This window comes from Zosterops lateralis (genome assembly GCF_965231275.1).
Source record: "Zosterops lateralis genome assembly, chromosome: 11".
NCBI classification, from domain to species: Eukaryota; Metazoa; Chordata; class Aves; order Passeriformes; family Zosteropidae; genus Zosterops; species Zosterops lateralis.
Genome location: NC_139771.1, coordinates 16861207 through 16876716, shown reverse-complemented (window position 1 = coordinate 16876716; position 15510 = coordinate 16861207). Strand labels below are relative to the sequence as shown.

Sequence of the window (15510 nt, the reverse complement as noted above, 5' to 3'; positions counted from 1 at the left end):
TGAATTTCCCTAATGCATTAAGATTTCAGCAGAGGACAAATGTCAAGGGAGGGCACAGAAGTGTTGCCCTGCTCTTAGGCATTGAATAATCTCATTTAGGGACAGCTATCAGTGCTGCTTTGGCCTCGTTAATTTTCTCTTCCTAAGTCAGACACTCAGAGCTTTTGTCTACTGCTGTTATCGAGGCATTTGCATGCACTAATCCATGACAAATGGTTTCATTTGATGCACATCTGATTTCCTTGCCTGCCAACTAGGAAGAGATAATAGAAATACCAAGAGAAACTAAATTACAACTAAAGGAGTCATCTATTTGTTGGAGAAACTCAAAACAAAGTTAGGATAAACACCACCCAGGCAGCTGACTTAATGGAGAAAGCACTGAGATTTCAGCTGAGGAAAAACAGTTTCTAATTACCTGGAAGGAAAAAAAAAAAAAAATGCATTTTAAAGCTTCACAAAAAGATATTGCTGAAGAAATAATTATGCTACAGATGTGGGAGCTGGCTCAGACACACTCATTCTCTATCAGATGCTGCCCCAGCACACTGAAAACAATTATAAACTCAAAAAAAAACCTCTGTGAGCATCTCCTCATCCCTTGGGGTTGTTCTGTTGAACGCAGCAGTGACTTCTGGCTGGGTGACCACCCAAATCTGAAAACACTCCATGCAAGTAACCAAAAAGAGGCATTTAATGTGTTAATGGAAGTCACAGTGAATTGTGTTAGCTTAGCCATGAGAGTTTATGATTACAGCAAGATTTTCCCCCAGATCTCTGCTGTTTAATGGAAAGTGTATCCTTGTATGAAAAGGGTAACTTCTGGAAATCTCCTTTAATTTCAGTGCTGCTCTAAACCAAAAGAAGAGCTGGCACCAGCCAGGAGGACACACACGACCTTCCTCATGTCCACTCTGGAACTGAATTTGAGCTCTCCATGGTCCTGATTCCTCTTGGGAAAGAGGCAGCCACTGGCAGACCTGAATTTATGTTTCCAGACAGGATTTATGCCTTTATCAGGATGATGGCTTGTTTTGGGTAGCTGCTGATACCTACACAGATATTTTTTTCCCCCCCAAAGAGGAATATCAAGGCAGAAATAAAGAAGGCACAAAGATGTCAAGCCACTTTTTAAAGTTTCAACTTAGGAAAGGGATTCCTAAAAACAAACAAAACCCCCAGATATTAAGTCCTCAGAATTTCCTACTCAGTTCCAATTTTGGCTTTAAAACATGGAATAGGCTGGTGTTCAAAGGTTTCTGAACTGTAAAATTAGCCAATTTTTAAGCACAAGATAGAAAGCATTGGAATTACTATATCATAGAAATAAAATAATGGAGTTTTTTAATGAATATAATTACAGGAAATACCTATCTAGTCATATTTCTGTGTATTTTATATTCCTTATCCTCAACACATTTAGCCAGTCCAGAAATGAAGTTAAGCTCTGCTCTAAAACGTTTGGTTTTTTTTCAAAATGCAGTGTTCTGAAAATGACCTTAATGGTAGTTTCATTGTTATTTGATCTCATTTCTGTCTGGTTCTTGGTTTTATTTAAATTCAGAATGTGAACACTTACTTTTTAATATGTTTATATAGGCAAATATATGAACTACAGATACTTTTAAACTCTTGAACGTGTTCAAAGTCACCACGGTGTTATTGTGATTCTTGGGCAGCACTTAGGAAAAAGGTGCTAACCAATAGGTTCCCTTCATTCCTGCATGTTCTTTACAGAAACAAACATATAAATCAATGAAGCCAATTTTCCAAATAAAATGTCCTTGCTTGCTCTCAACCACTTAATTAAACACCATTAACTCTAGTTTGTTTTGGCAACCAATTAATGTCATGATCAAATATAAATAGACTCTGCAAGAAAAGATTATAATTAATAAATCCTGAACAACACAGTCCAATTGAACTGAAGCCTTGCTTGCCAGAAATATTTAGCAGCAGTTTTGGAGAGCATTAATGAGGACAGTAAAAATAAAGTTTTATCAGAGTGTGCAGTTTAGATCCTGAGGCTCTTGCCTGCACCCAGGCTGATTTGTAGAGCCTTTGGTTGCTGACATTATTTACAGCACAAGAAAATCACAGTCCCAGCTTCCTCTCTTTCCAACAAAATGACATGTACATTCATAGGAGTCTTTAATCCAGTTCTCCACAGATACAACTTTCATTTGTACACAGTTTAATTGTCAGTGCATTTTGCTCACTGTGTTTTGGTAGGTTCAAAATGAGGGTTGATTCAGATTTGTCAACTACAGCAAACTAAATTAATCCAGTAGGATCCATGGATCATGCATGAGGATGGATTAAAGACATCCTTTAATCTGAACCAACAGCTCTCCTGATAATCAAGACATAAGGATCACTGCTTAAGCTGGTTTTCAGTTGCCTACTCACTTAATGAGAGTTAAGGTGCATGGTATACAAATAAAACTTAACTGTTCATGGAAGAAATATTTCTGCCCAATTCCAAAAACCTCCCAGCACATGTGGCTGGGTGGGAGCTGCTCATGGAGAGCAGGTTATTCCCTGGGTTATTTGGAATTCAGAGACACTGCATCACAATGGGGGTACCCATCCCAGGCAAGAGATTGTTAATGTGCTGTTCTTCACTTGCTGATTCTCAAGGAATCATTTTCACAACCTCCAAAAACCAGTAAAATTTTCCATTCCTGCCATCAATTCAGTTCCCAAGCTGAGCTGTTTTCTCAAAATAAGGATTACAATGGAATAGCAGGACACAGTTATTGATTATGATGATAGCAACAGTGACCCTGCACGCTGCTGTCACTGAAGTGACCTTTCAAGAAGGGCAGGAGTGTTCTCTTTACCCACTGTGAAGGAAAAGGGGCAAACTTATACAAAAGAAATACAGAAGGCAAGAGGGAGATGTCAAGAAACAATCCAAACAGAGCGTGGAAATATGAGTCACAGAAAGATTGGGCTTTGTAACTTCATTCAGCTTAATTTACACCCCCGATTCCCCATTGTGCAGCACTGCCTGAGTCTCACAAATTTAGATTCCAACTGTGCTGCAGCCCTCGTGGTCCCTACCCAGGGCACGATGAACAGAAAGCTCCAGCAACAGTCCCATGCAAAGGAATAAGTTCAGCTGGAGAAAAATGTTCTGTGTGCAGGGTATCTGAAAACAGCAGAAAATGCTGAGTTCCACCAGGAAAAAAAAATAAAAATCTCACTCACAGCAAAGGTTGGTTTCACAGAGTGGAAAGAAAAACATTCAGAAGGAAATTCAAAGATTATAGACAGTACAGGATAAAATAATATCAGACTTATAGGGGAAAACACATCAATCTTACAAAGCAATGCACTTGAATATTGCTCTCTAAAATATAAATGAGCCTTGGACTAAAGCAGGCTAATCATTAAAGGCATGTTTCTGATGCTATCAGCAGAAATACTTCAGTGCAAGGCAATGTAGTCTGCCTTTGGGGGTTTATATTTGTAGGTGCCAAATTTTCCTTGGGACTTCACCAGCACAGAATGAATTCTCACAGTCTTTTAACGCCGTGGCAGAGAGCTACAAATAGTGGTGTGCACTGAAAGGTCCCTGCATGACTCACCAGGGCCCCGGGGCTGCACTTGGACAGGGAGGCTCAGCACACAGGAGATGCTGCTGGGGCAGAGCAAGAGGTGATTCTTGGTCCCTGTGTCCCCAGGGCAGCTCCTGCCATGACAAGAGAGATTTGTTTTGCCTGAGGGAGAGCTGGAGTGACACAGGGTGGGGACAGGAGCACAGCCAGGAGGAAGGGGAGAGCAGGGGGATTAAAGGAGAGCACAGAGGGTCAGTGCAAGGCAGCCAGGGAGGAGACTCCATCCCTCTGGTCTCTCTGTGAGCACTCTGCCATCATCCCTGTCCCTCTGGGAATACTCTGCCATCCTGTTTGCCACAAGGTGTGCATGGAGGGTGACCCCAGGAGTGCCCCCACCCACAGGGAGTGTCCACCTCTTCCAGCCACATTTCCAGCAGCTCCTGGGGAGCCTCCCTGGGCTGCTCAGGGCCCCAGTGCCCACCTTGGCCATGCTGCTCTTCACGGTTTATCAAGGTCCCCCTCAGGTTGCTGCACCTCCCTGGATCAGGAGTAACAAGGCAACACATTCAGCTGTAACTGCATCACAGTGTGTCTATAATGATGTGTTTAAAGAAAGACTGGATGTGGCACTTGGTGCCATGGTTTAGTTGAGGTGTTGGGGCTGGGTTGGACTCAATGATCTTGGAGGTCTCTTCCAACTTAGTCATTTTAGTCATTCTGTATTCTGACTGGTGACAGCTTTCCTCCACCTGCACCAACCTGTGAGGATCCCAGCTGCCCTTCTCCTCCTGCCACTGACCAGCCAGTGAAGACTGGCTGATCCCTGGCAATGCCAACCTATCCCTTCCCCTTTACTGCCCTGTGCCTCAGGCAACAGCTCACAGGCTCCAAAAACCCCCAATCTTACCCTACCTGCAAGCACACCCTGGAGCCATGCTGGTTTTGTTTGGGAAGTTTGATTTTTTCAGAAAAAAAATATAAATCAAGAAATCCAAATCACAGAGTGCAATACTTCTGATCGAGTGTGCTGCTGTAAACAAGCACATCACACCAGCACAGCAGGCAGCTCATTGCCATCATGCTGCTAGAAAACCCTACCTCATGCTTAAGTGTCGATTTTGTCGTATCAGTTCTCTTCCTAAACAAAATATGTGTCCACATACATCCAAATGTATTTTGTGTGTGACCAGGAGCACAGTGGGTATTTACAACCTGGATTTCTTCACTTAGCAGTTGGTAATTTCACATTTTCAAGAGCAGCCTGTGAAGGCCAGGTGTGTCAAACAAAGGTATCACAAGGGAGATCTTTCCAGTGACTGGAACAGCTCTTTGTGAGCAGAATTTTCTAATTGTGAACAAACCAGGGCACTGTGGCACGTCCTGTGCCTTTGCTGGTGTAAATGAAAACTGAATCACATCTCAGAACTTAAAAAATTCTCATAGTAATTAACACAGCAAGAAACAATAGGTGTCACCTTTTGTGGCCATGGCTGGCTGTGTTCCTGCCTGGCAATCTGAACATTGTCTACTGAAGGCAACAGTTTGCATTCACACCATGGGATTAATGAAACACAACCCTTCCTAATCACAGAAACCTTTATATATTAACTACTTAGTGCCACACTTGCTTCTGTCAACACCAAGAGCAAAAATCCTGCTGAGCTCACCTTCCAAATAGCAATTGTTCTACAAAGTAGAGACGCATTTTATTTACATTTTCCTGAGGAATTAGATTCAAAACCCTGCCTGTTTTGAGGGTAGCCACATATATGGGGCATATGAAAATAGCAGACCTTTTGAAATGTGAAAATATGCAGTTTACCCCAAGGCTATAAAAAAAATCAGTGGGAAGGCCAAGATCAGAACTAAGACATTTTTTGCTCACAGCCACAGACTCCAGTTTCTGCAAAATGCTGTCTACTGAGAAACATGCTCAGAGCATCCTTAGGTTGATGTTCCTCGTTAGTTGGTGCAGAATTGCTTTGAGACTGATTTCTCCTTCTCTGTAATATGTAGCACAGAGAATCACTTCTTGAGAAGATTTTTAATAGGCACATCATTAACTACTGTCACAATAAAAGGTACTTCATGTTTAGCATCATAAAATTCCAGCCTTGATGCAGTCCATGATTTCTTCCTCTGAACAGGCCTATTTTTAATTAACATATTTGCAAATGTCAGCAGTGCTACAGTAGGTACTTTTTTCTGCTTGTGTCTGCCTTACATTTTTACACTGCACACAAGACTAACTTGATGTGTGCCTGATTCATTTGCACAAACTTACAGGTGAATCCTGTGTCCTTCATGGTAACACATGGCCAGTGCTGTCACCTATGATTAGCTGACACATCCAACACCTTGTCATGGAGCAAAGTCAAAGTTTTGCAAAGAATTGCATGATAAAAAGGATGATTTTTTAAAATTTTTTTTGAACTTGAATCCTTTACTTTGCTAATATCTTGTGTCACCAAATCCCAGCATCTACTTCCTGCTGCTGGGAGGGTCAATCCTATCAATCAGATGATCAATGAACTATCACAGGCAGTCAGATAACTCTGCAAATCACACGTCCACTCTAACCCCCAGGCGAATTGAACAGCCCTACAACTGTGTGTGTGTCTCAGAGACTAAAACAACCAGCATGGAATTCTTTTCATTACCATTGGTTTTTTTTCTTAAATCACACAGAAATGACAAGCTTGCAAAGGAGATGGAGATTTGTTTCCACATAAAGTTATTTCCTGTGAATGCTTTCACACATCCTTTGCCTAACATGATTTTCGTGAAAATGCAATATAGTCATAAAAAAACCCCCTGCAGAAAGCCATGAGTATTGCCCAAGGGGAATTACACTGCAGTGGGGTTCTGCAGGTTTACTCCCAGGTCTCCTCCTGCTCACCTAAAGTCAAAAGGAACAGGCATCAGTACTTAAAGGCACTAAAGAGCAGCACTCAAACTTCTCACCGTGTTAATGAGACAAGAAAGAATTAATGAACAGGCACAAATAATACAGCATCATTCATCTCACCAGCAAGCAGTATTTACTGTGGCCTTACTACCTGTGCCCACCTGCCAACATTTCACAGAAAATAAAGCTACGGTCAATCACAAATACTGTCATGTAGAGCAGTTTATCACATTTGTTTCCAGGTTCATACTTTCTGCTAAGTCATCTAACTGAATAAAGAAGGAATGAATTATAGAAATGAAAAATTATTCTGCACTGGAAAGAGGCTTTAAGCTTCTGTGATTGCACAGTGTGTAAAAATCTATTTCAGCCCATTCAGATACTTGGTTAAGAAAGGTTCTAGGAGAGAAAAAAAAAGAAAAAGATCAAGCTCAGAAATCTCTGATGATAAACTAACCTTTTAATATATTGCCCTTGATTTCCAGGGTTTCAAAACTGGATTAACTGCTGTGGTCCAGATGGATACATTCACTGTGCTAATCCACTGTGTTCAGTTCAAGTTTATTATGCTAAATACACTCCAAGAGGATTTTATCTTTTACCTGCACCTTCCTGTGCTCAGTGAGACTCTTCTATTCATCAAGCACGGGAAGCACAAGATGGGGTGGAACCTGCCTTTTTAATTATCTTGTACCAAAGTGGCCCCATGATGGAGATGAACTGCTCAAATTCTCTTATTTTAGAGCAGCTCATTATCTATGGAAGATTACAAACTGAAAGAAAAGGAATGCTGAGCATGCTATTGATTACAGCTCTATTTGTCATGATTCAATAAGTTGAAATTTCATATACCAAGTATTAAATTACTGAAATTATGCTTTGCCTCATCTGCATCCATTTTTTATTCACTTTTATTTCGACTGAACATTTTAATCTTATTTACACAGTTTCTAACTAAAAGTAAACTACGCATTCCTAATAATATAAATATGAAAAATAGGGTGTGCACAGGGACTGCAGTTGAATACATTAAAATCACTCAGTTTGCTAGTTAACATATTTCCATCCCTTTTATGTACAACCTTTCACATTCAGTTGGCAGACTGCAAATTCATGGTCTTATAAAAAAAACCCACTGTCTTGATTTTCTGTTGTGACAGCAGAAATTGTCCAAAATATCTAAGAGTTTCCCTAAAGGACACTCACAGGCTGGCACTTCCCAGGTGCAGCACAATCCGAATTTGAGGTGAACATCATGTCAAATTCCACTCATCTGTCAACGTAGTGGATTATTTCTTGAGAGACTGGAATTGGCTGCCTGGGATCAGAACACCATCAATCTTGTTCATGGAGGGTGCAGAGAAGCTGCCTGAGCCAGGCTCGCAGGAGGGGAAGCTTGGCTGCTTCTAAGTAGGTGATGAGGCAGCTGTAAAACCTTCACTCTATCTGTAGCACATCTCTGAGTGAAAGATTTTGTCATTTTTTCACATTTCCCCAACATTTGGTATGCATTCAGTGTCTTGCTGTTCTTGCTTCATAAAAAAGGTGATTTTTCAAGCTTAGGCAAATGTTGCAGAGCTCTGGATCTGCCCAGCTCTCATTTTTTCTCATCATGTCACTTGTTTCAACTGATTCCATAAAATGATATGATATTTTCCTTTAACAGACCTGTTTAGCTGGGTTGTTTTTTCCCCCCTTTCCTTCACTAGGGACACACTCAAATAACCAGCAGCATGACTAATAATTGCATTGTAATAAATCTCTGCAAGTCCCAAATAAGTCCTTCACCTCTCAAACTTCACTCACTCCCAAATTTCCAGTGCCAGGGGTAAAGGTAACACCCTTGGTTAATGTGATGCTCCAACATGGGCACTGAGACCTGGCCTAGCAAGGATTTTGGTCTATTCCTCTATAACATTTATGTTTTATTACAACAAAGCAAGACAATGCCAATACCTGTGACTTCTGGGCAAGAAATATACCTGGAGAAACTTTGAGTTTTAAAGTTGCTGAAGACCTGTGGTCAAGACCATCTGCCTTTGAAGGGACGCCATGTGATCAAAAAACATTAAAATATTAATTGCCACATCATAAAATGACTCATCACTGTGAGTTAACACTTTCCATCTTTCATTGCTACAACTCTTAAAGCCTCTCCCACCCTTTCTTTGGATTCAGATTTGGTTAAGTGACATTCTTGGCCCATCTAATTTTAACCAGATGAAAATACTGCACTAGAAAATGCCACCACCCCAATCTCTGAGCACAGCACATTCTTCAAAGTGCAATTAGCAGCTGAAGGTGTTATGTGATCCATTTCTATTAATAAAAACACAATAAAACCACTGCTGTGCTGTCCCTGCAGTTCCAGCAGTCTGAGTGAGCTGTGCTCTCCACTGCTAACCTGTGGGGTTGGTTCTGCCTTTACAGGCACTGCACTCTGTTCACAGCCCCAAATTCTCCTCCAGGCTCTGCTTTTGCAGCCCCATCAATTTGCAGAGGTAAACTTGAGAACCTCAAAGTGTGTCTTCTTTAATCCAAGGGAAACTCCTGACCTCCAGCACACACGTGTGGCTGAGGGAGGTTTGGTGCTTTAAGGAACAAACCTGAACCCAGTTTGGGTCACAAAAATACAAAGTTCCACCAAGCTGTGCTGTCACAGTGTCCAAGCTCTGCAGAAATTCCAGAACTTCAATGGGGAGAAGGGGAGTGGGAATCAAAGACACAGAAACTGAACCTTTACCCACAAGGGGGTTCCTTATGTTGGGAAATGGTTAGAAAATAACATTAAGGGATGGCTATTCCCACACTGGATTGGCAAAGCACAACACACATCAGACTCACCAGAAAAACAGATGCTGTGCAATACAAAGGCAAACAAGTCATAAAACTTAAATGATAAAGAGAATTTTGATTAGTCAGTCATTTATCAAGACAGACACAAGCAGAGAGCCTGCAAGGCCAGAGCTGAGCTCAGTCCTACCTGGTCTGTGCAGGTGATGCTGCTGGAAAGTGTGATGGAGGGACCCCTGACAGAGCAGCATTGCACAGGCACTTATCCACAAATACAGGACCCAGGACATTGCAGAGACCACTGCCATTCTCTAAACAAAATATTAGACACACATTATTATCCAATGCCTCACAGTCACCTTCCATTACAACAGTGCTTTTAATATTTTTCTTTTTCGTTCCCTTTGCTGAATGTCTTTGGGTTATTATTCCCCCCTGCAGGATGCAATTGTTGTACAGCAAAGGTCATGCCCAAAAAGGACAGCTGAGGTAAAGAAACATCAACACAGGAGCCTGGATAACTTTAATAATTCAGTGGTAAAAATCAAACTGTAATAATCCAAGGACTAAAAAAAACCCACAATATAAATAGAAGCTGAAAATTATTCTCACACTGATCCATAGCTCAATTTACAGGGGAGTTAAAAATATAAACCAAATTTTAAAAAAAATCACAATACCAGCCAGAAAAAACCCAACATGATGTCCAGACAGTATCAAAGCTGCTTTAAACACATTGCAGAAAGGCATAAAACATCCTCAGATATCCAAAATACTCCATCCCCAAAACTAAAAAGGCTATTACAGACCCAGAAGGTAACAGCACATTATTTGGTTTTTTTTTTTGCTTTTGCAAGCATTAATTATTAATCATGTTTCTGTCTACCAAACAAAGTCATTGTTTCTCAGAATTATGTTCTATTCTCCAGATGAAATCAGCTTCCTTTTGTTTGACCTGTGCATGTACAAGGACTGGAGTGTGGCCAGACTGAATTTCAGGTGTGTCCTATAGAAGATTTGATGTTTTCACAAAGCAGATTGTGTCAAAAACCTTAAAAATATTCCCTTTGCAAAGGGAAAAGGCGATTTCTTTGTCTGCTGGTGCACTTGGCCATCCAGTGCAGGCAACTGTGGTATTTCACACTCGTGCTCATGGCTGTACTGAGTGGCTGAATTTCCCTGTGACTTGTTAACTTCAGCAGCTCTTTCTCGTTGTCTGCAAGGATTGGGGAGGTTTGCAAGGCTCAGCTACGCTCCACATCGTCCAGTCCCCCTAACAGCACCTTCTGCTGCATTTCAGATGGCCAAATTAATCAAACTTCAGGCACTCTCCTCACTCAGCCAATGGCGGGATGCTGCTCCCTATCTAATAATCCAATCAGCTGAACATCATTTTCACAAGAGCAAGAAAAGACTTTGAAAGATTAAATCTCTCGCATGGAAAAAAATCATGTCTTTACAAAGAAAAAAAGAATCTGCATGCAATATCAGGGGATTTCTATGGTAGGAAGATGAGCAATATTTAAATAGTGAAATGCTGTGGTAATAAAATGCATGCATATAAATCCTTTTTTCGCCCTGATTTTAAAGCAGCGGAGTCTTTGGGAAGCTTTTTAAGTCTAATTAGTTGAAATGAACCACATAAACTGACAAGTATAATTAATAGAGAATACCAAAACATTATTTTGATCAGCATGAGGCTCTTCCTTTCTCTGTACTGAGTGCTGGATGCACTGCTTGGTGGATAATTAATTTCATTTCCAACTGTTTGCTTTGCAGTACACAATGCACTTTTTTCTCTTCTCTTTTCAGACCCATTTATCTTGCAAAACAGATTCCATCTCCTCAGATCAGGGAGCTCCCGGGAGGCTCCCCGTGTCTCCAGGAATTAACACCTTCTTGTCATAATTGGTGCTCCCGTGCTTTTTTTATACCCCAAGGGAGAGGGAAAGGTGAGTCTCACTCAGGGGGATTCCAGGTATTCGGGTTATTTAAACTGAACTTTAAAAATCCCAGTGAAAGAGCAAAACTTCCACAACCTGCTAAATGCCTATTCTCCGGCATCATGTTCTCAGCACATGGACAGCAGACTGACTTTACCCACTCAGGCTTTATTATTAGTTTTTGTGGGTTTTTTTAATATTAAAAAACTGTCTCAAACTGCACTATTTCAAATTACCTTTGCTCAAACCCAGCATTTCTTGCACACATTTCTCCATGCACTCGTTCGTCAGCAAACTGCCACACACACAATTTCACCCAGAGATTCTCTTATCATTAGTCTAGAAACACAGCAGAGAATATTTCCCACTTATTATCTGCGGAGTTCCAGACCTGCTTTCTGAATGTTAAATCCTGAGGAAGCTCCTTACCTGAGTAATCCAACCAAGAGCAGAGCACTCTAGTAGTGTTCATCGGAAAGATCTAATACTTTTTTAAATCCATCTGTATCACAATAAGGGGATTTCTTTTATAGCTTCCCAATAATCTTCTTTCTCAGGATTAACAGTAGAGAAGAAAAAAAAAAAAAAAAAAAAAAAAAATCTCTTTTCCGTTACAAATCCTGTTTCCAGAGTAGAGAAGACATCCGATCTCTCAGACCGCCGTCAGAAAAGTGGCCGAGGTTTGAGGGGTGGAAAGCTTCTCATTTTCACCTCTAAATCATTTCCTAGCATCCCCCCTTGTGCCCGAGGAGCCCTTTGGGGTGATGGGGCGATGATGCACCGGCGGGGCAGCGGCAGCTCCGGCTCCGCTCGGGCGGCCAGGGAAAGGCAAAGGGAAAGGCAAAGGCGGTGCGAGCGCTGCTCCCGGGTACCGGAGCCTATTTCAACACATCCCTCCCTGCTCGGGAGAGCATCACATGTGCCTTAAAGCGACACGGCCCTCGCTCGGCAGCCCCCCAGCCGCATTTAAATAGCGGAGCCCGCACGGCGCAGGGGAGCGGCCGCTCGGGGTGCGGGAGGATGGATGGAGGGATGCAGGGAGGGATGCAGGGATAGAGGGATGGATGGGCAGGGGGGAGGCGAGGGGCTGGGCAGCCCGGCAGAGAACTGGTTCCGCCCGCAGAGCCTTTATTCCCCAGCCTTGTTCTGCCACTTAATTCACAGGAGGAGAGCGAGACTTAAATTAAAGGGAGTCTCTTCCCTTGCACACGCCTGGGAATGGGGAAGGGTGGTGCAGGGAAAGTGTGAGGAGACCCGCGGGAGAACAGGAGACTCCCACATGCTCCCAGGGGCTTTCCAGCACCTTTGCCACAACTCTGGGTGGAATCTTTTCTCCCAACTCCATTTCCGAGGCATCTCTGCAGACAATGGGGAAAGAGCTCTGATTTACTCCCAAATGCTGAAGCTCAGCTATGCCAGATTATTTATTGCAGTTATTTATTCTCCACGTCTTAAGTGGCCACTTACAGGAATGGAGTGGTTTCCTCTCCCTCTTGGACCATATGTAATTATTTTTTTTAAAGAGCCATTGTATAGACTTAGTACATACCATTCACTTGGTGTTACAGCTCTTATGTCTGCCTACAAAAGAAAAAGGGCTTGGAGACAAAACAGAAACTTCCATTTTAAGAGCTCAGGACTTGTGCTATAACACAATGGGGGATTATTTTTTCTCCCCTGCATAACCTGTGGAAGAAGAGTGTGCCACCTTCACTGCCCACCAGCACAAGACACCAAACAATCATAAATAACACCAGCACTAAATACCTTTACACTCGAGCAACTCCATCTCAGCACCTGAGGACATCTATCTCAGTGGAGACTCACTGAGAGGTGCAATGAGTTTACTTGACAGATCACAGTCTCCTTTGGAGCTGCTGTATTTTCCTGGGCAGCACATACCAAGTGCTTGGCCCTGCAGACCAACAGGAGTGTTATATTGGTCTCTGCCACAATGCTTAGAATTTATTACAGCCTTAACATAGTGAGGCAATTGGTGGTGGCCGGTGGGTGTGACAAAGTGGCACAAGAGATCACCACAGGTCACCAAAGCAGGTCCCTGAGCAGAGCTTGGGACAAGAGAGTGGCTCAGGCCAGGCCTGATGTGACCAGAGATGCTCCCAAGGGGTCAACATTTTCTTTTCAGGTGCTTTGTTTGAAAACACATGGAACAAGTATGGTTGGGGATATAATGATGTGTTTAACAAGGATTTTGTTTTCCTTAGACACTGAAAGACAGCAAAGAACTGAGGTAGTTATTCCTTTCTGGCCTCAGAAGGGTCTAGAAGGCTCAAAAAAAGCAGATGAGAGGCAACAAAATACCATGAATAGTGATGAACAATGTTGGTACCTTGTAGCTACCTGGGATCAGCCCAAAGCAGGAGTCAGCAGGAGGAGGCTGCTGGGGTTTGCTCCCAAAACCACAGGAAGGCTCAAGGAATTCAATTCCATAGGAATACTGGGAGATTTCTGCAGCTCCTGTGAGGAGCAGGTGATAGGAATTAAATTGAAAATAAATACCTATTTAAGATAAGTACCTTTTAGGACTTTGTGGGAAAGATACAAGTGAAAGGGACTTCACTTCATGGAGTGGGGAGGTGTGAAGAAAGATGAAGGAGGAGGGTCTCAAGCAAATATAATTTTCTAAGAAACTCCAAAGCCTTATGGACAGCAGGAAGAATCAGACAATTTGTGGCCACACACCTTGACAGAGTAGGCAGAGACAGATTTATGCAAGATACAGATTTATGTAAGGTACAGCAGAACTGTCACTCTGCCAAGCACTGCTAACTCCCAGCTCCATGAGGCTAATGCCACTATAACCCCTGACAGATGCTGCTATTGCTCAGGACAAGCTCTGCAGAAACAGGGGACATGTTGCTTCTGCAGGGTAGGGGGTGATCAGAGGGACAGAGAGAATATTAAATAGGCTGTGCCTGCAGCCTCTCCCCTGCCCTGCCTCCCAGCATCAGACAGGAGCACAGGAGTCCTTGGCAAATCTTGCAGAAGCATCCTCACACCTGCTTTGATGTCTTTGCTGCCAATTTTAATTTTCAGTGGGCCAACAAGACATCAAACACTTTCCTCTTGCCCTCTTTGCTAAGCACAGTGTCATATTCACCTGATGCTTTGGGGCTTTACTTCAGCCTCCTCACTTGGCTCTGACAGGGAGGGGATGATGCTTTACAAGCACCCCTGGGCCCATGCTGAATGCAGGGCATCTGACACTGACATGATGGAAAGAGAAAAAAAGGAAGGAGAAAAAGGCATGAATGAGCAGACTGAAGATTTCAACATGCCTTCTCATTTAGAGGGAAGGCTGAAAGCAATTTGTCTCTAGACAAAAGGGAGATGGGACAAAAGGTGGTGTCCTGTGGGATGGAAGCTCCTGGCAGTGCTGGGGCAGGATGAATCCATGCCCAGCAGAGGGGCAGGACATCCTTTGGGTTATGAGGTGTGTATCTGACTGCTGGGAGGTGAAGTGTCAGGAGAAGGTCCTTCCACCCCACTCTGATACCTGATGGGAAAGAGGAGAGGACAGAACAGCACCTGGGCTATCCCAGCTGGAGAGCCTGGAAACCGCCTATCCACAGCTCTGGCTGAAAGGCTCCACGGGGTTGCTGGCACAGCTGCCACAAGCACACCAGTACACTGGATGATCTTCCCAAGGTGAAGGGGTCAGCAGGAATCCAGCTGTCTCTGAGAACCTGCCCCACACCCAGGGCTGCATGCACAAGGAGAACAGCCTCTCCCTCCTGCTTCCACCATTCATCAAGAGATGCCAAGTGAATGACAAAAATAGGCAAATAAAAATAAATGCTCTTCCCTGCCTGGCCCTCTATTTATCACAATTTTCTGGGCACATGGAAAAGCAGAGCATATGCAACTCAGGCAAGCTCACGCAGACGGCAGATTGGTGCTTGCACCCAAACAGGGGCCTCTGGCCTCTGCTTTCTGCCTCCTCTGCCTCTCTCTCCTCCTCCCCCACACTTGCCTTTTCCCCATGAAGGGGTTTTTTAAACACGACAGACACATCCCAGGCTCACATTTCACAGGGTCTGGAGAAGGCTCAGCACCTTGGAAATGCAAAGCTCCTCAGTTCCAGTGTGTTCCTGGGACAATGAGGCTTTGCTTCTCACAGATTGTGTTCTCCACCCCACCCAGCTGGTTCCACCCACCCTACAAAGCTCTTCCCTCATCCCAGACTCTGCCTTGGCTGCTGCCTGGGCAACAGGCACTGCACACTGCAGCTCCTCCCTACCTAAAGGTCCCTACCCAGGTGAGCCAAGTGTAGTCTCACAGC

The 15510-nt window shown here is 43.2% G+C and overlaps 1 protein-coding gene across 1 annotated transcript in view; it reads right to left on the bottom strand.

Moving 5' to 3' along the window:
• Positions 1-12146, bottom strand: part of TAFA1 (TAFA chemokine like family member 1) — a 216261-nt gene extending 204115 nt beyond the window's left edge. The window contains exons 1-2 of the mRNA XM_083869786.1: positions 11637-12146; positions 9455-9575 (exon numbers count right to left, since the gene is read on the bottom strand). Coding sequence (XP_083725912.1) covers positions 9455-9572 — 118 coding nt within the window. The 5' untranslated portion in view covers positions 9573-9575; positions 11637-12146. The remainder of the gene's footprint in view (positions 1-9454; positions 9576-11636) is intronic.
• Positions 12147-15510: the final 3364 nt, after the last annotated feature.